Raw genomic sequence first — 25356 nt, 5'->3', positions numbered from 1 at the left:
CGGCATTAAATTTTGTGAATCTGTTTGTTTAACTTTTTACCATAGCAACGAATTTGATTTAGTTTTTAAATGTATGCACTACTTCGCACCACTGTGCAGCATCAGCGCAGCCACTTGAAACTTACTGCCTCGCTGCTCGCTGCTCGCTGCTGTTGCAACAGCAACTTCTTCGACGCGAACTGATTTATAAAGTTTACAAATGCGTGCAACAGAAGCAACAACAAAAATTTGTTGAGCGCATCGTGACTTGGCTTGACTTCCAACACTGACGAACTTCAGCAGTCATCAAGCTCAGCCCACAGTCACTGCTTCAGCTGCTGCTGCTGCTTCTTCTTCTTCTTCTTGCTATGCTGCAACGCTTGCCACTTAACACGTACGCCGCTTATTTTGCTGCGTCCCCCGCTGCTGTTGCAGTTTGTTTAGTTTTTATTTTTGTTTTTACACAAAAAATTTTTGTGCTGATTTGGCAGTTTTATTTGCTTGCTTTTTTTTTAGACCCCTTGGCGCATTTGAAAAAAAAAAAATTTATATACGCCACAGCAGCTGCGTTGCCATGTGCTTTGTTTGGCCTGATCCTTGAATAATCAACAACAGCAGTAGCCAACAACAGACAAATAGCCAAACGGCCAAAGAGCCAACAAGCCAGCAAAAAATGAGTCGAGCGTGGCCAAACGTACGTTGTTCAAATATTAATGTTGACCCACGACTACTCGTTAGTCCTAGCTGCTGCTGCTGCGGCTATATCTATATATCTATCTGGCTGGCTGGCTGGCTGGCTGACTAACTTGGCTCGCTAGCTTGAGTTGGACTGATGTGCCCAGAGTGCTAAAGTGGCTCGAGCTCGCAGCTGTGCTCAGCGCTCGCTCTCTCGCATGCTCGCTGAATTTTCTCATCAGCATTAAGCGTTCGGGCTTCAAATCATCATAAGCAGCATTAAAGCTTAAGCCAGCGAGCAGCCAGTGCGAGTTGGCCAAAGTTGCTTTGGCATTATGTTAATGCCACTGCCAAAAGAGTGAGAATTAAAGTTCAAATTATCATAAATCACGCATTCCTAGAGCACCAAACGATAGAGTTTGAAAAACTAAACTGTCTAGTTTACTAACCAAAACAATTAAAAAATTGATTATCAAAATTTGCTAGCTATTTTTAAGTAGAACGGATATAAACAATAAAATAAAATTAAATATTTATGGGTTTAAATCTTTTTCTTCATAGCTGCTTAGTAGAATTTAGAGTAGCTAAGTTTTTGTTATTTAGTTAAATAAAATTGTGTAGAACATTTTATAAGTTTTTTTTTGTTATTATAAATTTTTAATTTAAGGCTTTTCAGCTTAATCGGTTTTATTTGTTGAACGTTATTAAATTAAAATGTTCTGTTCCCTCGCTTTATCTCTTGGCTTGATATAAAAATAAATACGCAAAAATTAGCCAAAATTTATTGTTGACTAACGTTCCTACAATTTTGGAAGCTATAAATATTTATATGCATATATTTATTTTATTAAAGAATCGAATAAATATTTGTAATTTTCGCTGTGCAAACTTTTACATTTCGCTTGCGCTTTCTTCGTTTCTATTCTCTTTCTCTCTCTCTTGCCTTAATTGACATTCTTGTTGCAATAAAACAATATGTAATTATATTTACTGCTATTTATAATTGCGCAGCAAATCAAATTTGATTGCTTATGTAATTAGTTTGTGGGCAGAATTACGCAGCTTTGTGAGCTTAACCTAAGTAGCTTTGTATGCTTGTCCTTGTTACGGGAATAATGCGAGCAAAAAAGCCCAAAGCGCTTTTATGCCTTTTGCCAATTTATTAACAATTGTAATACTAATTTAATTATATTTTGCTTTACTTACTTGCAGGTATGTCGCAAATTGTGTAAAGCAGCATGTAAACTGAGTAAGAAATTAAATTACACACACACACACACACACACAAACAAAACGGGAGACGATAATATTGAGTTTGGGGTTTGGCTAATAAGAAATGCCATTGTTATAACTTTAATTAATGGGCATTAAAGCCAAAATGCTATGCCACTTTATACGGCTGTAGACAGAGCGGCGACAGCAAAGCCGGAATGCAATACCGCAACCGGTCAAATTATACGGCGGACACACACACACACACACAGACAAAGGCAATTGCTGTACTATTTACGAGCTTCGCTTTCAGGGCTTGACTGCGGGCGTTTTTCTGCTTTAATAAGCAATTTTTAATTTGCAATTATTCGTGCAGCACACACACAACATACAACCACCACTGCACGACTGCAGAGTCAAGACGTAATTTTTAAATGGAAATGCGCATGCAAACATATTACGCATACGACGCGTTGCACAAGCAAACGCCGCCAATCAATGCCACACAGCCATGCACATATATAAGTTTAATAACTTTGCTTATTACTTTGCCCCTGGCAAAGCCACCATGGCAACCAGCCAGCCAGCCATCCGCCCAACATCGCCCCACCCCCACACTCTCGTATTGCAGCTTAAGCCGACAAGTTGGTCATTAGGAGAAGCTTTGGTTGAATGTTAATCACATTACCGCAGAACCGTTATAATGTTTGGAGTGTGCGGTCCTTGGCGCAATCGACTCGGCTGCTGCTCAAGTAACGATAACAATTATTTTGACCGCACACACACATCACACTCAGACTTTGCCTATTATTGTGTCCCATTGAAATTGTAAACCGCAATTTGGCTGCCTATAGTTTCGAAATGCAAACAGAGCTGCTGCGCATACTTATGTCGCTCACTGTATGTAGTAGCCAACGCCTTGTGCACAAGCAATTGAACTTTTGTTACGCTCTCTCTCTCTCTCTCGTCTCTTTGCTATCTGCCACTCTCTTTTGAATTTTCGGGCCTACGCGTATTCCCAAAGGTCGAAAGCTTCAATTTTTTTGTTTCTTTGTTTTGTTTTTCTTTTTTTTTTTGGCACACGCGCTTAGTTCCATCGACAAAACACACAGACAGTTACATGCTCATAATTGTACGTTAGTTACATTTACCACTGTGCATACACTGTGCGAAATATTGAGCTTTTTTTTAATATATATTCACTTAAACGCATAAAGCAAATACTGATGTTGATAGAAAGATAATATATAAATTAAACTAATAATGTATGAAGTTTTTAAAAATATAAATATTTTAAAGGCTCTCGATAGCTATTTCAATTATTATTTGAGGTTTGTTTTATATTTAGCAATATCTTAGAAATACCCCAGAATTTAAAAATTTTTATAATTGTACAAAGTTTACTTATTTCAATAATTTAATATCTAACAGACTCATGCTTCAAAAATACGACAAATAGTTATTGTTATATTTACCATATTCAAAACATAATAATTCAGAAATGAATATTAATCTATTAATGAGTTTGAACCTTTAATTTACAGAAGAATTTTAATCGAATAAGAGTTACAGTATATTTTATTACACTATTCAAAACTTATAGTTGTTGGCAGAACATTAATGAATACATAAGTTTCGACGCTTTTTGAATACTTTTTAACTTTGATACATGGGACTTAAAATTATTAAATGATTACTTATCGATAAGTTTCGTTATATTCGTAGCGACGCTTTAATGCTTGAAACTTGCCATAATTTCTCTACAATTATTTCAAATCACTTAAACTAATCCCAAATTAAAACAATTCTAACAAAGCCATCGAAATCATTAAAATAAATGTGAAAGCTTTTTCAATTTTCTTGCACTGTAACACGTACGAATGGCGAAAATGCGTGTTGGGCCTTGCGTTGAGCAGTAACAAAACATCAAAATCGATCGATACAAATTACAAAACCAACGTCAGCAGCTTTCAGCGTTACGAAGGGAGGGGAGCGTGGAATGGGAGATGCTGTTGATTGTCCTTATGGTGGTTGCGGTGGTGGTGGCTGCCACCACCGACTGCAGATTTCCCAGTCACATGGGCACAGCAGACACAACCCTCTAGTGCATAGTTCCGCATTCTGTCTGTGTATGTGTGTGTGTGTGTGTGTGTGTATCTCGCTTTGTGCCTCGTTTGTGCTTTGCTTCCACTTCAATCATAACTGTGTTCAATTGTTGTTTTTATTACCGCATTTTCTGCTGCTACCTTTTGAAGCGCAGCCCCCCCACCCCACTCCGCTCCCCGCTTGAAAGTAGAGAAAGTTGGCAACGCTGCTGCGGCTGAGTTTACGCCTCAGTACACTATACGCTACTCTTGTTAGCTCGATTTGATTTCTTTTTATGATTGCCAGAGTACCGGTTACATGTGGGCACGGGCCTCGGCTTATCCCGTAGACTGCGCAGCACTTTTCATTCATTTCATCCTTGCTCGCCCTTGCTGCGATTTCACGCTTGAGCCACAACAATTGCGCATAATATTAATAATGCAACAATTGCATTTTGTTCTTCAAGCTTGATTTCATTAAATATTTGTACGTCGTCGTTGCCGTCGCCGTCGCGTCGCAGTTGCCTTTGTTATCAGTTGTTCCATGGAAAATTGTTTTGCATTACTCGCTCAGCATGCAGCTCAGCCCCAGACACATTTCAGGATTTTATTGTGCGTCTTGCTTTTATGATCTCCAGTCAGCCAGTCACCAACAGCCAGCCCCAGCGTCAGCCAAGCCAAACTGACACCAGTGTTGCCACATTAGCTTATTTCAGGCTTGATTTGAAATCATTTTCTAATAATAAATGTGTGCGTAATTTCAATGAAATATTTTATAAGCATAAGAATATAGAAGCAACTTTTTTTCTGTCGATAAATTATCTTCAAAATAGCAAAAATTATCTTAAACTAATAATATTTCATATGCTTCCCTGGGAAGGTGCAAGATTAAGTAGCTTATTTTTACTCAGAATAACATCTGGCAACACTGCTTGGACACACACACACATACATAGAAGCGACAACCTACCAGTCATGGTCATAGACATTGCCCATTGCCATCGACGCTTGACGCTTTTCATAAGGTCGCTTGGTCCGTCCGTCTGTCCGTCTGTCTGTCCGGCGTACATGCATTTGGCATACCGACCACGCATCCTATGTGGCACATTTGCTTTCACATTTTACGAGCATGTTAAAGTTAGGATTTCAGCTCATGTTCCTCCCCCTCTCCCTCCCTTTTGTTTGCACACAACATTTGCGTGAGAGCATGAAACATGAAACGTGTTTAGCTTTTTAATTTGCAACACTTCACTCTCAAGGCCGAGACGACGCAGTCGTGTAATTATGACGCACTCAAGCAGTCATAGCCAAAGGACATGGAACTACTAGTTTAGTATACAAAATTAGATTTCCCAAATTTATGCGAAACAAATTTCTAATTACAAATTTGGCGCCTGCTAGTCATTATCATTAAAATTTTGTGGTACATATTTAGTTGCAGCACCTTGTGGCTAGTTAGATAATTAGAATTTGCTTAAAATGCAAAACAGTTGTATTATTTATAGAAAATAATCGTAATGATTATTTGTTGCTTAGGTGATACATATATTTTTAATACCAATTGATTACGATTGCAAATAATTGAAATGAAAAATCGGCGTTCATTTGATAATATTCAAAATGGTTAAAAAAAAGTCTTTTAATAGTCGAACTATTTGTTTTTTCCAATAATATGACTGTTGAATATAAAAATTATAACTTTTATTATTGTTATGGACCTTTATTTAAACATCTGAAAAGAAACTAAATTAAAATAACATTTTTTTAGAATCAAAGTTGATTTTTTGTTCAAAACTATATGAAATTGAACTGTCAGAATGAATCTTTAACCTAACTATAAAGGTATTTGCTATGAATTAAATACACTTATAAGAATATGACTTATTTTGAAGACCAAAAACGCTTACATATTCGGACTCAGTCAGATATTTTACTTCAGGGAACGATTGAGAAATGATTTGTTTGCATTTGTATGTCAAAGTTTTGCTGTTGGCATAGTCTAAGTCCTTAAATATCGTAGCCGAATTCATTTAAATTAAAAGTAAATTGTATAAAGCGTATAAAACGAATTTTAATAAGCGTTTAATATTTGCTTCATCAGAAGTTGCTGTAAAATATTGTTATGCATTTTTCTGAATAAAAACTGATATCATTTTTACGCATACACATGAGAATATTTGCACATATCAACTGAATGCATGTCGCTCATTAAAACCTAAATTCAAACCGATGCAGAAATGAGAAAAAAATGAAGTTTTGTTTACCAATTAGCAACAACAAAAAATTGAATGTGCCACTGCTAAAGTTTCAACATGCAACAGTCGCATGAAAAGTCCGATGTGGCATATTGAATTTTTTGTTGACTAACTAAAAGTCATGGCTAAGCAGAAAGTATGGGAGAGACAAAGGCAAACAGCAAATATCAATATTAATTAGTAAATGTATTACGTGACAACTTGCGTTAGTTAGTCGCTTGGGCCAGGGACTATAATTTAGCGATTTATCACACGAGGCACGAGGCACACACGCAGACTAAGCAAAAGATCTGCTTAATTGTTTTTGTTGTTGCAAGCAGTTTCATTAGCAAGCAAATCAACTAACCCGCACTGGACGGATTAACAAAGTGATTGGCAACGACATTAACATTTTCATCAGGCGCTTAGCCAAAGAGAGTGAGAGCGAGAGCGAGCCAAGGGGAGAGTGAGAGAGCATGTTGATGTCGGGTAATCCATCATCATTGCCAGTTGGCAGGCAGGGCTTCGAAATTTTTATTATTATTATGGATTTGTGCCGACGCGCGGGGCATTAACAATGGAACTCTCGAAGCCTTCTAACGGGGAACTTTAGGGTTTCCACTACTTTCAGCGATTTTGCTGTGTTAGCTCATTTAGCGCAAACTCATGGCGCATCGCACATGGAGAGACGTTAACATACATCAGTCGTTATGTCAACTTCACTGTGTGTGTGGACGGATATAGAAAGGACATGCTTTGGCTGGCAGTTAAATAATTATCGGTATATGAGCAAAACCTGACTCTATGTGAAACTAAAGTTACTCCAAACTGAAAATACATTCAATATATAATAAATAAAATATTTTTATTAACTATTTATGAAATAAAATTCAGATTTTTTTTAATCTTTGCTGCATATTAAGTCAAAATGATAATTAAATAAATAATAAAAATATTAAATAATTTGCATCTTCTTCGACAATCATTTATTTAAATTTTTGACTTCAGCTCAACAGTTTACATAATGAAATAAACAAATTATTATTGCAATAAATTTGTAATATACTTTTAATTGCAAATTTAGAAAATTCTTGGCAACTTGTCAAAATTTTTATTTAAATATTCTACTAATTGCATTGTCAAAAAAGAAATTTTAGCATTTAATTTTATAGCCAGTCTGCGGCTAACTTATGTTGCATATTAAATTGAAAGCTTTAGTAATTTAGTTTTAGCGCGTACTGTTGGGCAATAATCATGACTGACTTTTACAACGCTCGCTTGCCTATTTCAACTGCCGCACTTGCTGACAATGCTGCCACAACTTCGCTCTTCCACTCCCAAACTCGCTCTCACTGTCTCTCTCTCTAGCTCTCGCTTGTTTACTTGCTGCCTTTTGAGTGAACGAACACGTTTAATCTGCTTGCCACAGATTTCTATCACTGTCATGGGCTCTCTGTTGTCGTTGTCGCTGTCGCCGCTGCCCCCAACGCCAGCAGCAGCAGCTGCCATTGTCAGCAGCTCAACTCGCGGCTCGTGGCGCGCCCATCGAACGTTTGACTGCGGCGCTTTTTCCTTTGGATTAACATCAGCCCAGGGCTACGCTTCGCCCTATCTCTTTACATTCTTCTCTCTTTTTTTTTTTAATGATACACAATTAGTGCAATGATAAATGGTCTGTCAAATGCAGCATCAATGGCTGACACAACAACAACAAGGACAAGGAGTCAGCAGCCATTTTACTCGATTTTTTTCTTTCTTTCCTGCTACTGCTGCTGCTTTTGTTGTGTTGTATTTGTTATACAGCGTGACTCCTTTACGGCGCCATTGATAATATCAGTTTTTGTTGTTCCCACGCGCGCAGACAAGAGCGTCAGCCCAGCAGCTCAGCAGCCCTGGCAAAAACTAATGATGTCAGCTCAAAGATATTGGATATTAATTGTTACAAATAACAAGACGCTGCGAGCGAGCGCCACGACGCTGAAATCAATTAAAAATATGTGAGAGATTCCCAGTGAGACCCAAACGCACTAAGCTCGTTTATCTTAGGGGAAAACTATCTCTGATTAGTATGCTAGCATGTACACAGCCCCATTTAATACCAGCATTAAATTTGAGCTAAACATTTTATTTTATTAAAGTTTCCCTAATTTATTTTTCAATTTAAATATTTGTGGCAATGCTAATTTTCAATAAGCAGCAAAGCTTTCTTATTAAAGTAAAAGTGAACAAGCCAAAAGTGAATTATTGTAATAATTATTAATATTATTATGACAGAATCTTTTGAGCTTTATCCAGTTGAACTATTTCTCTATGTTTTCTCTCTCTCTCTTTTCCATGGTAGCTCTGTATTAATGGCTTATATTTAGTTTTGTCTATTTTGAGCTAAAGTAATTAACTTGCAATATCTATTCTTGCGCTTTGATCCAAAACTACCAGCAATACCCTATTAAGCTGTAACTGTGGCTAAATGTCCTTGCATCATAGCAGCAAATCGCATTAGGCTTAAAGCCAAAATTCTCTAGAATTACAACACCCACCACCCTCTCAACAGCAAGTGCCAATCAGCTGCTGCTGGTTAGCTAATGAAATAGCAAATGCAAATGCGTTTGATGCAACATTATCAGTTGCCTGCCACATCGGCGCAGATAACGTTATTGGCTACCAGCCCCGCCATCCCTACCTCGCTTTATCTTTAGTGTAAACGCGCTTTGTATTAGGAAGGGGGCGAGAGTTCATATCAAAGCCAGCAAGCATAACTGCATTTTGCAGTTGCAACAAGGCAATTGACTGTGCAACCCGCATTGCTATCGCATTGAGTGCAGGGGGCGCTTGTTCCTATTTTTTTTCGCATAACATGTGAACTTTATTATTAGTTTTTGCGGTTGAGATTCGAATGCGAATGTAATGCGTTTGTTCTGTGGGCAACAATGACACATAAACCAGCTTGCAACAGTGTAAAGCTTTTAATGTTCCACTTGTGCAAGACAGTTGTGGCATGCAAAAGCCGCAGCTGCAATTAGTCCTTGCAGCAAAATCTCCCATTGAAATAGTTTGAGCTGCAAAGATGTGAAATAATTAAACTTGTAATTTGTTTTTTTTTTGTTGTTTATTTATTGAAAGCTTTGCTTCATTGAATTTTTTTTTGTTTTTTTTTTTAGTTTTTTTTTGCAATTACTTAAAAGTTAAATCGAAAGTCGTTTAGTACTCCACGGAGTAGTCGAACATGCCGAAGTTGGCATACTTCTTCTCGAAGTACTTGGCAAAGTGATCGACAAAGTAGATCTTGACATCCTTGAACAGGCCGTTGGAGACAAAGTAGCTGTACTCATCGACATTGCGATCGAAGGGATAGCCGAATGGCTTGCTGTCCACGAAGCGAGTGCCGGAGCCAACGCCTGAGGAGTAGGTGTAGTCGAAGTTGGAGAACTGCTCGTACTCCTCGCTGTAGGGCGAGACGAAGAAGTAGAACTGCATGGGCATGCCATGTTCCCAGCCGCGGGGCAGGACCAGACGATCGGGGAAGGCGTTGTGTGGCTCGGTCATGTCCAAGGGGAAGTCATAGGTACCCTCATGGGCGAGCATGACATACTTGTACAGTTCGGTGTAGGTAATGCGATCCTCAGCGGTCCAGGTGAATTCCTTGGAGGTGCGCTTGATGGTGTTGTGGCCGGCAACGAAGGGATAGACAAAGCTGTCGATTTGCACAAAGTTCTGTGCGTTGTACTTCAGTGGGATGATGCGACCGTATTCGTCGAACTTGGGTCCCAGGAAGATGCGCACAACACCCTTTTGGGCGGTCTTGCAGTCAATGTTGAAAGTCGAACTCGAAGGGCTGGCTGGTTGAGGCGGGCCTGGCGAGCCATCAGGGTCTTGTCCCAGACAAACTTGCCATCGACGAAGGTCATCTTGTCGTTGAGCAGATTGGTGGTATCAAAGTCAACAATGTCGAAGTAGGTGACCAGCTTGCTGACGGTCACATCCTTGATGTGAATGTCCTCGAAGTGCAGATCCTCATGGGTGTAGGGAGTCAGGTTGTACTTGAACTTGTAGAAGACATCAGCGAACTTCTTGTAGAAGGTATAGAAGAAGGGATCGCGCATCATGGTCTCGAAGTTGAGGAACACATGTGGGAAGACATCCATATCAAAGTAATCCACATCAGCGAAGTACATATGCGACAGCACGTAGTAGTAGTTGAAGAAGTACTTGTCATAAGTATCAACATTACCCTGCAGATAGTTGCCAATGAACTTGACAGCCTCGGGCTTGTGCAGATCGATAACAACGCCATCAGCGGTCTTGTAGTAGCCAGAGTCGAGAACGTTGTTGATGCGCTCGAAGAAGTGCTGGATTTGGGAGAGCATCTCGAAGTTGCCATAGGTCTCATACTCGAAGTAGTTCTTGCGGTAGCTGAAGCCAACACCGTTGTAGTAGATGAGCTGAGGATCATAGCCGAATTCCAGCTGTTTGTACCAGAAGTACTCTGGAATCTCACCCAAGCCGTTGGACAAACGCTCCTGGTAGTAACGGGCCAGAATTTGCTGCACATTGTAGATCCAGAATTCGCCACGACGATCCTTCTCCAAACCGAACTGCTTGCCATCGAGGAAGAAAGCGTAATCCAAATTCAGATAGTACCAGAAGGAGTTCCAGCCAAGATCTTCGGTGAAGTAGCTCATCTGGGTCTCGTGGTTGAAGAATGAAATGTCACGGGTATAGTCCACAGGCATGTAGAACTTGGTCAAGCCCTTCATGATGTCAACGTATTTGGGATCCTTGTTGTAGGTGGCAATGTTCTCCCGCAGGAAGTACTTATCCTCAACGTACCAGTGCTCGCCCAGACCCATCATCTTCCACCACTGCCATGTCTTCCAGTCCTTGGTGTAGAAGTAGAAGTTGTCATGGAATTCGCTAACATCCTTGTACAGTATATCCTTGTATTCCTTCTCGTACATAATGTACTTGCTCCAGACATCGTAATCGAACTTCTCAGCCTCATAGACGAACTTGCTGTTGAAGAAGTACTGTGGGAAGATTTCGTAGATCATGGGCAGAGCCAAACCCTCGAATTCGGGCTTATGGATGACAGCCAAAGTCAAGGCATAGATGAACATGCCCTCGTTCACGTGCATGCGAGCCCAGGCAACGTTCTGCTTGAAGATCTCGAAGTTCTTGGCATAGTAGAAGAAGTTGAAGAGACCATAAGCCTGCTTGTGGTGGGTCTTCACCAAGGCGCCGAAGAATTCGCCCTTAGGAAGCAGAGCACCCATCTTGTAGGACTCGTAGAACTTCTCCATTTCATGGGTGAACATCTGCAAAACAAGCAAGTAGAGATCCAAGCTTATTTAGCAAACGTTGCTAATACTTACGCTGTACATAGACTTGTCCACAACGAATTTGTGTCCTAGCTTAATGTATTCCTCGAACATCAGGGGATCCTCACAACGGTAGACAATCTCGAGCAGGAACTTTTGCTTTTCGAGGAATTCCTTGTCGGCGACCTTCACATTGTGGGTGGTAGGCACGCTGAAAGCGGCTACACAGCCCACGAGGGCCAATAGCACCAAAGTCAATTTCATGGCTTCTTCAATCTCAAGTTCCAAGCTCCAAGTTGCTTATGCTGCTCCGGTCGTTGGTTCTCTTAGTACCAAACACCTAAAGACTGATACTTTTCTGGCCGCTGCATTGGGCTTTTATACACAAATCTCATGCTGCCGCCTGACCTCTGCTTCTCAACAATTGCTGCATCATATCAACAGGCCCGACATTATGCTCTAGACAACCCAAAAATAGAGCTGCAAGCCTTATCTATAGCCTTGAATTGCACATTGGATCAGCATAAGCTTGCGCACTGATAAGCAATTTAGCAGTAAATTGCAACAGCAGCAGCAGCAATTTGAAGACACGTATTGTGTAATTGATAACATATAGTCTATAGATTTATGTATTTGACACTGTTCAATGACACGGGACTTTAAGGCGCTATGCGCTAAGATATGATAAGCCCATGCGCTTGCTTTAAGAATTTAAAAAAAAACTCATGTATAAATGCATAATAATTACAGCAATGTTAGGCGGCTTTAAAAGAACTTTCAAATTCTATAGACTAAATGTCTTTGTTACTAGGCATAATAGAAATTTATGCACACTGCAAAGAAAAATACCTTTAAATAAATAAATTACATTTCAGTTGAGTTTCAGAAAAATAGTAACATTACAGTGTAAATAAAAAAAATTAATGTAATTAAAACAATCAAATTGCTGAAATTAAACTAATCTAAACAAAAATAAAAACACAGTTATTGCACTAGTGTAACATTAAAAGCATATTTTATTTACAATAGTTTTTGAAGCTGTATAACATTGAACATTCTGCATAACAGAAATAAATATAATTAAAATGTATTTAAATAAACTGCAATTAGTTTGGCACAAAAATGTAGCGTATAATATTTCAAATGTTTGTAGACAAATTGGAAAACCTTATTTATTTTATTTGGCTTGTCTTTTTGTTAAATAATTTGTATTTACATATATATGGGCCATTAATTTGTTTTACTGCCGTATCTAAATACAAATTATTTTAAAAAGAACTTGCTATATAAATAAGCTATAGCATTAAATAATGCAAGTAAATGCGCTTCAAAATTTTCAAATATATAATTACATTTCTTTGATTGACAAATTAGCTGTAATTTCAAATCTTTCCTTAAACTATTTAGCTATTCCTTATTTTTATCACAAAGCTGCTGCCCTAAAGTTTCTTTCAGAAACTATTTAAAGAGTTTTCTAAATCGAACTATAAAGCTTAAATGCCAAAGAAGCTTCGAGAACATTCCCATAATATCATAATTTAATGTTGAGTCAATGGAAATAAACAAAACTTTATGCTTATCAGCATTTTAATGTGACAAGCTGTCTGCTGACTATAGATGATTAGAACTTGTTTATTTCTAAGCACCTGCGATTATTTGCATAAATATACAAATTTATATACAAAAGCCCAACAACGAGAACATGCTTGGAATATTTAAAAAGCAATGCTGCTGAAATATTCGCTTTTCATATAATTTTCATAATTTCAACATTTGGAAAATATCTCACGCATTTGCAATTATGTGCGGATTTTTCATTTTATTTCATTTCATTTACGTGTGGGCCTTGTGGCATCAACAGCGACCACAGCCTGCTTACAATGCAGACCAAAAGCAAAATATATATACAACGAAAAAATATAAGAAGAAAAAAAAGAAATTGAAACTAAAGTTGTGGCCATTGTTGTTTGTCTGTTTGTTTGTTTGTTGCTTTGTTGCTTTGGCTGCACATTTATGCGCAACCGCATTTCAAAAGCAATAAATTCAGCAGCTTTTTGCTGAAGTTGCAAGTAACAAAAAAAAAAGGGAAAGAGTTTTGTTGCAAAAGAAAACTTTGCTCATTTGCGCGATTTTTTGATTTTATGCATTTTTCTTGCCCACAGAAAAAAATTAAATTATAAATAGCAAACAAACAAATTACATTTTTATTAAACAGAGCATTTAACAATAATAAAGTAGCAATTATAAGCAGTCAATTTAATCATTCTATAGCTGTAAATTTATTATGATTATATAATTAATATTTGGCTTAAGCTGATATCAAATTAATTTGAATTTGTTGAACTCAAGATAATGGAATATTTGAGTTTTTAACAGTTATGTGAAGTGCTTGCTGCTGCTGCTTGGTGGCGCCATCTTAATTGAGTGCACTTTTATTTAAAATGCAAATTAATAGCAAAACCGAGAGTGACATTGTGTGCATAAGTTAAACGTATTATTAATAAAGGTTAGAGCTATTAAAAAAAAAAGTGACAAGAGTGAATTTCAGCCCTTAATATGATTGATCTGGGTTAACACAGCGTGCTGCTTTAATGAATTGTTTTATGCTTACAGTTAAGTGTGGTGTGAGTGTTATGTTAGTGAGTGTGTGATGTGTGTTGCATTGGAATTGCTGTTGATATTGGGACAAGCCATGAGCCTGAAAGAGAAAGTCGGCGTTTCTTATATGCAATATTTATATATATATGTACATACATATGTTTGTTTGTAGAGGCCGCTTGGGGGCAACACAATGGCGCAAAAGTTTCAAGTGCTGCTGCGCCATGTGAGCTGCGTGGGTGGTGCGGTGGGGGTGTTGGGGTTGAACAACATTGTGGCACACATATTCCAGTTTTTATTGTTACTCTCTTTTTTTTTTGCTATATGCATTTCATTGTTTTTAGAATAACAATGCAGGCACACGCATTTGGCAGGCACTGTAACTTTGATTTGCTAGCTAGCTAGCGCTATCTCGCTCACACACTCGCTTTAGCTTTTTTTTTAAAGCGCCATTCTTAAAGTCAGCTATAAATAGCTTAGCTATTTAGCTGTAAGCCACTTGCGCTTTAGCTCTGCGATCAACTCAAGTCAGGATGGCCGAGTGGTCTAAGGCGCTGCGTTCAGGTCGAGTTATCTGTGGCGTGGTTGAATCCACTTCGACAAGTTTTTTTTTTCATTTTTAAGCAAATACGTTAGCTTATTTTATCAATTTTTAAAGCCAGTATGCATCGGAATTGCTTGTTGTTTGTTATTCTGTGGTTACCTGGCAAAATTGTTGTGTGCTTGTTTTTTTTCGCAAGACATGGGACTTACGGAAAGTTGTCACGGAAATTAAGTGCTGGGTGTGCAGAAAATTCATAAATTCGCTATACTGAAGCAGGGGAGAAGAGAAGAAGGTGTAGAAACACAGCAACATAGCAACAGGAAATGGCAACAGCCAAAGTTTCTGCAGGTTGTTGTTACCACATACATACAGTGAGTGAAAAAAGAATTGGCGCAGCATGTTGGTGGCGTTATTGTTAACTGTTTTTATATGAAACTAGAAACTTGTAAATATTTTATTAAACATTAGATTTATTGCTTAATTTAAAAAATAAAATAAATAAATAAATAAAATAAACTATCAAATTGTATAAAAAAAAAAATTAAATACAAATAATATATTAACCAATGTGCTAAAAAATATTTTCTATATGTATGTATTTTAAATAAAAGTAATTATTGTGTGCTCTGCAAAGTATGCAATACTTTTTTCTTACACAATACAAATTTTCGCTGCAATTGCCATACAAATGCCAATACATTTTTGACTCACTGTATGTATATGTATAGATTTTGTTTTGTTTGTTTTTGTGGCAGCTTCTGCAATATGACGACACAAAGCAACGCACAGAGTCCAAACGCAGCTCATAAAATATTTAACTGCACACACACACAAATGCTAGAGAGTCGACCCCATGTGCGTTTGAAAGCGTCCAAAATATATTTATTATTTCTCTTTTTTCTGCCAATGCTGTGCTCGATGTTATTGTTGTTGTCGCCTAGCGTTTCCCTTTGGCTTCTCACTTTTCGCCATTTGCAACGGTGTGTGCTGAAATGCAAAACACACACACACCCAGCGCTAAAGGACGGCCAACCCAAAAAAGCCCAAAAGCCCCGAACACCTGCAGGCCTCTGACCATAAACAAAAATATCGAACTCCAAAACCGTATCTGGGTTACAAAGTTCTGCTGCTCTCGCTCTACTTGCCACATGCCACATTTTTTTTCAAATTTCGTTTTTTTCTTTTTATGTGACTGCTGTGCACAGCATGTGGGCGTGAGCGTGGGCGGCTGGTAGGTTGGGCGTGTGCTTTGGCCCGCAAGTAAATTTATGCCAAAACGCGAAATGTTTCCATTGATTTTGGCTGCTTTATAGTCACTTCTTTTACTACTTTTTTCGCTTGTTGTGGCATCTTAAAATATTGTGGCAACAACTAGTGGCAAATAAATTGCCAAACATGATAAAAAACACACACACAGCTACAACTGCAATAAAAATGCAGCAGCAGCAGCAGCCACAGCATTGAGGAAATGAAATACATCGTCATCGTTGTTGTGTATTCGATTCGATTATTTTATAGCGCTATTAATGCTTTGGCAGTTAAAACAAAAACTACAATTAGATATATGAGCTGAGATAGAATAGAGAGAAATAGCGAGACCGAAGAGAATTGCTGACTTTGTGGCTCATAATAAATTGAAAACTTACTCCCCCCACAAAAAGAGATAAAACATTGGCAGTCGAGTTTAATTTAAAGATATGCAACAATTTAAAATCTTATTGTGAGTATTTCAATAAAAGCGGCAAGTGCAGTTTATCGCGCTTCGGGTTACTAAAGCTTGAATTTAATTTTCTTTTCCCAGGCTCGCTGTCTCTCGCACTCATTGAGTTCTCTTTAGTAACTTACTTTACTTACCTATTTTATTGCGCTTAGAAAACTTATTGTCGTTAGCATAATTATGTAAATGCGCTCAAAAATAAATATTTATATTATTTTTACGCAATTTTTTTATTGATTAACAATTACTATTATAATTAATAACATTTAGTTATCGATTGTAATAATACAAGGCAGTCAAGGTCTTATATCAAGTTTGTTTAAAACAACATATATTAAAAGGATATCAAATATTATTGAAATCATTACTAATTAAATGATTTTTGTTTTAAAGTTGAAATAATGAATAAATTGCAAATCATTTCGGGCTTGGATTGAGACATAATGCAATATTTCTCGATATTATGTAAATTAAAGTTTTCAATAATTGAAAAAAGCTTTTAAAAATTATAAATAAAACTCTTAGCGTTATAAATTTTACTAATCAAGCAATTTATTCTTTGGTATCTTTGCAGGTATGTTTAATGTCTTTAATCTACAACAGAAGCCACAACAATGATTACCATAAGTATACGTGCGCTGTTCAAACAATATATATTCATCAATACTCAATTGTTTGCTAATCTAGATAAAAACATTTCTCGAATCGACTCGAGATTGCTGCGTAATAGAAACAAATATTCATTCCGATTGTGAGTTCAAGTTACAGGCAGAACACACTCAGTATGCAAATAACGCAAACGTTTTGCTTTGATAAATAACGGTTAAAGAGGCGGAGAGTGAGACAATCAAAGAGAGAGAGAGAGAGACACTCATATATGTTTTTCCACTTTTCCACGTCTTCAGCTTCAGCTTTATCATTTGTGCGTTTTGTTAGCCTTTGGCGCTTTCATCTGATGCCTCTCGACTTGCAGTTTACTTTTATTTCTTTTGTATAGTTGTGTGTATGCATGTGTGTGTGTGTGTGAAGAACCTTCAACCCAGTGTGGAGGGGGTTGGTGGGCATTAATATTAAAATGGCGGCAACGTTATACAGAAAATTATGAAAAGGCTCGAGTCAAAGCAAAACGCTTTGCGCCCACTTAAGACTTTCGGCTTCATCGGGTTTGTTGCCTTTAAATAAATAAAACCAAAGTCTCGCTGTCAAAGCGCTGAACAAGCAACGAGGCAGGCTTAAGTTATAGGTGGGGAGGGGTTGGGGGGTGGCAGCCACAAAGCAGCACAAAAGCAAAAGCATTAGAATTATGTTTAACGCAAACAAGTTGAAAGCAAAACAAATAATAATGTTCATAATGATGACATTGACGTTTCTCAATTGCACATAAAACAAAAGCAAAAGCCTTGCGCATATAAATATAATGCTGATAACTGTTTCAATTAAAGTAAACGGGGTTTTAGCATTTTATACACTTTGACATTTTTCGCTTCCGTTCGTCTGTATGAGCAACGAGAACTCAGAGATTATAAGAGCTAGAGCAACCAAATTTATTATGAAAGTTCGGCTAGTAATATGTTTATATTTTTGTAAAATTCGTTTGCTCAGCAAATAAAAAAAAACGGTTTACGCTCTTTAAGAAAATCAAAAAAATGTAAAATAATTTACATGTACTCAAAGTGTATATAAAAGTTGGTGGCGCCCAACTTTAATTCGCTTTATTTTTATGCTTGGTTTACACTATTGGCTTATGCTCAGGGCTCTGTCGCTCGATAGGACATGACCCGCTTTGGCTTTAAGCGCGTGCCATGTGAACCACAAAACGTTGGGCGGACTGCCCCTCCCCCTCATCTGCTGCTCTGGCTTCGTTTTATGGGTCATTGGAGCAGCAGCAGCAGCAACTACTCCAACGTGCTTCTGGCTGTCATCCAGCCAATCATTGCACATACGAGTTGATGAAAAGCCAAATGCAACGTGCAACATACTACATGTGAGATAATGTGTGGCATGGAGTGTTGTTGCTTGCCCCAAATAAGGGCAGTTAAGCCCAGGACCAGGACCAAAGCCAAAGCTGCAGTGACAGCCAAACGGCATCATTAAACACGAGCAAAGTCTCATTATCATCATCATCATCGTCATCACTATCGTCATCATCGTGAGCAGCTGCTGCTTCATTATCTGTTTGATATACATAAACTTTAGCACGTGCCAAACAAGTGACAAACACTCACACATACACACACACACACACTCCAAAAAATGTGAGCAGCAGATGAGGAGCAAGGCGAGGTAATTAAATTTAATTATTTAAAGGCGAGCAACAGTAACAAGCAAAGTATGTTACTATTTCTAAAGTTTCAGACATTTTGAAAACAAATTTCAGACATGCAACACTAAAAAAGGCTGTAAATATTATTTATATAATTAATGTATATATTACAGACTATTATTTCAAGCTTTTCTTTCGTTAAAAGCTCATACAAAAAATGCTTCAGTATTTTTCATATATAATATATACATTTACCAGAATTTAAATCAGCCTACAATTACCATTTGGCACAAACTGATTTTCTAATGTAGAGGCCAGAAATATAAATTAAGAAAAAGTCTTTGGTGGCGTATTTACATACTATCCAAACGATATTAATCTAGAAAATAAACTACGAATTGAGTTATAAAGATTTCGGATTAAAATTTCTGGGCTATATTGTATTGCAAAACAGAATTAATATATGAAAATATAAATGAGCTGCATAGGTTTTTTGCAATGATTTTAATAATTAGACAGAAATACAAATACAAATAGTAAAATTCATAATTTTTTAACAATCTGATAAAATTCGAATTGAAAGACGGGTCATTGAATATTGTACTCAATTTAAATGAACGATACATATAACAAACAAAAGATGACAAAAATTATAAATTATGCTATGCTTATGAATCTCTCGCTGTAAAAAAATCGTAATAACAATTTAGTTGGCATTTTTCTAAAATTAAAAAGTCTAAAACATTAAGTCATTTTATCAACAAACTGTACACTGTTCAAAACTGTATAAAGCTACCCCAAACTGACTATTAAATAAAATAGAATTCACCAATTTCAATTAATCCTTTTGGACTTTGCTCAAATTCAAACTTTCACCTCCAATTGCAGACAATTTGTATTTGAATTACAGTGTACTACTGTTGCGTACATATTTAATGAACGTGCTCTGCATGTTCATAAAACGCACACATGCCCCAAAGTGTGCCGCATGCCCCACTTCGCTCTTCATAAATTTATATGCCAATTGCAAGTCATTGTTTGTTTGTATGTGTGTGAGCTTTGGCTGAAGTGGCCACACAGCTTGATCAATTACACTCACTGACACAGAGAATCTCTCACTCTATGTGCGTGTGTGTGTGCCAGTGTTGGCAGATGTTGTTTCAAGCTAGATCTAGCATATTTGAAACTTTAATTTTCGAGCATATTTTAAAGCATATGCTAATAATAAATGTATTTGTAATTTCAAAGAAATATTTTATTAATACAAGAATACAGAAGCTTCTTTTATTTTTTGTCGATTTTTACGTAAATTTGCTGCATATGATCGTGAATTTTGTTGCTAATCAAGGGAATTGTGAAATCAATCACTTGTTAAATATCAAAAATTAGTTACAAACTAATTATTTTTTTATGTGCTTGTTTGTAAAGTTGCAAGATTAAGTGGCTAGCTTATTTTTATACAGAATTTAGCTTAACATCTGGCAACACTTGCTGGCAACCTTCTATGTGTGTGGGTCTGTGTGTGTGTAGCTTTCATATTTGTGCAAAAGGCAGCGCATATCATTGTCAGTGTAATAAGTGACGCGTGTGTTCAGTTGACGCCTCTGCTTGCCTCTGCCGCTGCCGCTGCCTCTGCCGCTTCATTCATGCATGCGTGCTTGCCTCACGTGCCCCAGTTTGTTGCTGCTGCTGCACCTGCCATCAGTTTCATCATCATCATCATCATCGTCATCAGCTCTTGTTGTCCTGGCTACCGTCGTGTTTGGCCCATGTGTTTGCTTAGGCACATGTAAAGCGTCTTATCTGTTCACCCAGTGCCAAAGCCAAAGCCAGTTGCCCGTATTAAATATGCACACCAATCAGAACTCAACACATTCATTGCGGATTCCATGCCAATAATATTATTTAGGCTGTAGCTAAGCTGAGCCTGCTAATAGGTCAATTCATATGCTAATAAATTCGCTTTTGTTGTGAGTTCTCTTAAAGTCAAAAGTATAAAACAAAATTTGAACCAAATTGAAACAATTTCTATACAAGTTATAATAAATATCAATAGTTTTGAATGCTACTCAAGCTAAAATTATTATTTCAAATATTTGAAACTTTTTGAATTTGATCATTTAAAAAGTTTGAATAAATAAATTACAAATACGAATTTGTTCAAGCACATTAATTTTTTGGCTAATTTCTAAAACAAATTGTTTAAGATTTATAGACACGTGTTTTAAGCTTCGAGCTTAATTGATTAACTTTGGTATACAATATAAAATTAACTTATTCGTGTATATTGCCATAATTATTTATTTAGTTATTGAAACAATATTTAAAATCAATTAAAATAAGTCTTAAGCTTTTTATTTTGCTTATGTAGAGTAAAAATTATAAACTCAGCTTTAATTTGAATCCAATTATGCAACAATCAAAGTCTCTCTGCTCGACGTTGAACATAATTTATAAAAATTCTAAGAATTGCAAACTTTTTTTTAGATTTAAGAGTTTCATAACTTCTTTAATTTTATGCTATTGCCTAGTGCTATTCATTTTTAAAATAATAAGAAGTATTTTAAGTGAGGAATTGATGGATCTTGACTTACGACCAATCGTAGTGTTATTTACGCTGCTCAATACTCGCTCATTATTTTGTAATAAATGCCACAAGCCGCTTGAGCCTTACACAATGCAATCCAATCCCAAGTTTTTAAAAAATATGAAATGAAGCCGCTTTACGCACACAATATATCATTTAAATAGCCTGCTTATGACGACAATTTCTTGGTCGTTGGGTACGGTCTGCTGCTGACTGAAATATATATACTACTTGCCATAAGTATTTTTCTCTCGACAATTTGTTGTCATTAAGTGGGCGGGGGTGGGGCAACGCAGCTGTGCGTTGCAACATGCCGCAGCTGACAGAAGCGCGTTGCTTCATTGAAACGCGGCAGCCTTTGGGGCATCCTTTGTAATTTGCTGCTCAGGCTCGAACTCAGGTTGAGACTCTTACGCGCGCGTAAATAAATGCAAAATAGTAAAATAATAATTAAAACTGCATAAAATACGTTGTTGGGGCAGTACTTTCTGCCATGCCACTAGCCACTTGCCACTTGGCATACATAAGTTGTGTTAATTGCTGCATAAATGTCGAGCTGGAGTCCACACACGAGTCCTGTGTCAGCAGCTTGAGCAGCCTAAATTAATTTTAAGGCCTTTATGGCTTTCCTTTAACATCTGCCTCGATTAATTTCATTTTGCACTTGTCACGTTTCTCCCTCGTGCACATTAAAAACTTCAAAAATTCACCAAAATTTATTATTGCAATTAAGTAGACAATTTTTTTCTCTCGTCGTTATTGATGTTTGCCACAAAAGCGCATTATATAATTGTCAATGATTTGAAATATTAATATTGTTTGCAAATACAAAAGAAATGTGAATTTTTTTGATGCCCTTAGGGGGCAGTCAGCATACAATTCGATTTGTTTTTGAACTGTTCGTTGGCTCTCTTCCAGCGAAATATAAATTTATGTGCCGCCAATCAATGAGAATTTGATTTGTGGCTTTTATTTATTTTTTATAATATTACATTTTTTTTTGAAAAATATATGTAGCAAAGTCAAAGCAAAGCCAATTAGTTCGGATGGCCAAAAAAAAAATATTTTGGCCGTTGACGAAACGTTGGCTAAGTTAGTGATGATACAATAAAACATATAATAAACATATATCGATTATTTTGTTGCAATTCACAATATAATTGTTTCGAAACGTGGATTAATATTTAATTGTACTAGTAATTACATAAATAAAAGGCGACAATAACAGGAATTTTTCTATGAGTGACCAAAAATGGAGAAAAAAATTATTTAATAAATTTCAGATCATTGCATATGCAGCTGTTCATAAATTCCTAATGAATCAATAAAAAATTTATGCGCATTTTTATGCATTTGTTATAATTAACAACAATAATAATTTGTTTATATAGAAAAATATGAAGTACACACATTTTATAAGCATTTTTAAATACTCCATTTGTTTAATCGATTGTTTACATGCTTATCGATTTATTGCAATTCATTGTTTACCATCACTATCAGGCTAACATATGGGTGTCGTGCTCACATTCCATTTGAGTTAAGCGTAAGCTTCCCAAGCTATCAAGATGCAAGCAGCATCAGCAGAAGCAGCAGCAGCAAAGAAATTGCCAAACAAAACGAAATGGCAAACAACACACAACGCGTGTGGAGTACAGAGACTCTGGTTAAGCAAAGCAAACAAAATTTGTTAGAGTGAGAGAGCGAGAGAGCGAGTGCGTGATAAGCTCGAGCCTATGGCGCCTGTTGTAAGCGCCAAGATAAGACTCGAAACTCAACTTCAACTGCAGCAAAGCAAAAAAAAAGATGCGAACAGCAGCTCACGTCGATTTTTGATTTCATTGGGCAGACAGCACGCACACTGCCCGCTAAATGATTCTGCCTACAGTTGTTATTGTTGCTGTTCTTTTATTTTTTTGTTCGTGTCTTGGCGTTCATTTCAATTAAATGCAAATCTCCACTGCTGGCTGCCTTTGTTTTTCTCTTCTTCTGTGTTTGTGTTTTCTTTCTTTTTTTTTTTTGGCCCGCACAGCCAAAAGGCAACGCCCATGGAACATGAGAGAGCAGGAAGTAGCCATGGAATGTGTTTTTTTTTTAACGCATCGCTGCGCTTTGTTTTTCCGGCCATGTAAAAAGTCCTTTATTGCTTTTGCAACGACAGCGGCGGCGCCACTGTCGAATGTTGGGCGATTTTTGAGTTGACTGCCAACAAAAAATTAATTATATATCACTTGCAATTACAGTTACAGAAGCTGTTTCAAAGTTAATGCGATTATTTCTTGAGAATTGAAATATATCTTAAAATGTTTATAAATTCAACTGCCAAGCAAATTAACTAAACAAATAATTTGCTTAGCTTAAATTTTCAACAAAGAAATTCATTGCTAAGGCTTCGTGCTGGAATTTTAACAATTAAAATAATTTTTAGCAATTATTTTCTACTTTTTATTATCAAAGTATCGTTTATCTGTGATTAATATTTTTCTCAAGAAATAAAATTTTGTGTTTATTTTTCAAGCAAGAATTATTTTTTACTGTTCCATTTTTCTACCAAAACTAACTGTTATTTTTGAATTTGTACTATTTAAAATTTATTTTATAATATTTCAATTATTGATACTTTTTTATGTCTATATAAAATAAGATGGACTCTGAACTAAATACGCACTCAAGTTTAATTTATTTGCATTAGCTTTTCACAATTTTAGATTATTATTTAGAAATATGTTATACCGTTTGGAAATTTGTTTATTAATTTTGTACTCTGCTTGCGTTTTTGCTTTGCATTTCATTCTCATGCATTTTTTATGCGCCACTTTCTTTTGCTTTGTGCGGTGCTTCATAAAATGCAAAGCTTTTCCACCTGCAGCGAAGCTCTTTCAATTGTTCCACCATACGTATACTTACCAAGCTGACTGTGTGTATTGGGAACTGGCCACTGTGCTGGCTGCTGCTGCTGCCTCAATGTAAATATTTCCGTTCTTGTCCACATACTTTGCGGTTCATGTGAAATTGATGAAGCTCGAGTTGATATGAAAAATTAATTAAGAAATATTTAATAATGAGCTTATGTATTTTGCTTTGTAATTTGTGTAAAAAGAGCTCCGAAGTTGCTTAAGAGAAAATTCGTTGTCTGCTATTGTTGGAAAAATCATAAGTTGCTCGCTGCTTGCATTGTCACGTTTCAGCTTTAGCCCAACAGAGGGCGACACTAGCGCTGAGGCTAAAGTCAAACATGGACACGTTGTCGCCATTGTTACCGCAATGTAAAATTTTACCAGTCAGCAAACAGAGGAAGAGAGTGAGAGAGAGAGAGAGAGAGAGAGAGAGACATGTGTGTCCAGCATTTGTAGATTTCGTGCGTTGGAATTTACGTTATTTTCGTTGAATTTGCATAATTTGGCCGACAGAGTCAGCGCCACAGTTGATTAAAGTGATAGACTGTATGTCTGTCTGTCTGTCTGTCTGTCTGTCTCTCAGTCTTTGCTTTCTTTTTACTTTTTTCTTTCGCTTGCTGTTTGTTCCAACTGCATGCGATTTTTATTTTATATGCATGTATGTTTTTTTCTGTTTTTGTAGCGCACGCCTCGCTGAATTTTGAATCGTCTGGCGGCATTCGGATTCGTCTACGGTCTGCTGCGTCTTTGTTCAAATATATGCGCAAAATTGTTAGGGGAGCCATTCAGGGATTTTGGGTGCGGGTTTGGCTTCCCTTCGGGCAGCAAACGCGGCGGCGTTGAGAGTTGCAGTTGAGTTTACTTTAGGCGTCTCGCATACATTTTGAAAGTCAAGGTAAATATTAGATTTTGGCTAGTGAAATTTTTCGACTGTTTGCTGGCCAAGCTGCCACTTCTCTCTCTCTCTCTCACTATGTGTATGTGTATGCATTATGTACGAGTGTGTGTGTGTGGATGTAGGTAAAACAAATATTAGCTTACAATTTGCGGGCTTATATAGCTTGTTGCGTTGACACAACTTGGTTGGTTGCTTGCCTGGCCTGGCCTTTCAGTTTACAGCTATTGTGCATTTTGTGCTGTAGCATGATTAGCAATGTAGCAGTTGGCTTAAACAGTTAGGCCCAAAAGTTTGTTAGCTACGTTTAAGGCGCGCATATTTACAGCTGTTTAATATTCACAAAAAAGCGGATT

The 25356-nt window shown here is 37.0% G+C and overlaps 2 protein-coding genes across 2 annotated transcripts in view; one reads left to right on the top strand and one right to left on the bottom strand.

Moving 5' to 3' along the window:
• LOC108607437 (semaphorin-1A) overlaps positions 1–25356 on the top strand; it is a 128495-nt gene that overhangs the window by 47640 nt on the left and 55499 nt on the right.
• On the bottom strand, positions 9331–11836 carry LOC108599070 (larval serum protein 1 gamma chain). The gene is given in 3 exon segments (XM_017985857.2): positions 9331–10018; positions 10021–11496; positions 11554–11836. Coding segments are annotated over 3 exon segments (2322 nt in total). The 5' UTR covers positions 11764–11836; the 3' UTR covers positions 9331–9382.

Source organism: Drosophila busckii, chromosome 2L, assembly GCF_011750605.1.
Source record: "Drosophila busckii strain San Diego stock center, stock number 13000-0081.31 chromosome 2L, ASM1175060v1, whole genome shotgun sequence".
Classification (NCBI taxonomy): domain Eukaryota; kingdom Metazoa; phylum Arthropoda; class Insecta; order Diptera; family Drosophilidae; genus Drosophila; species Drosophila busckii.
The sequence above is the reverse complement of the archived record's forward strand: the minus strand, read 5'-3'. Positions and strand labels throughout refer to the sequence as shown.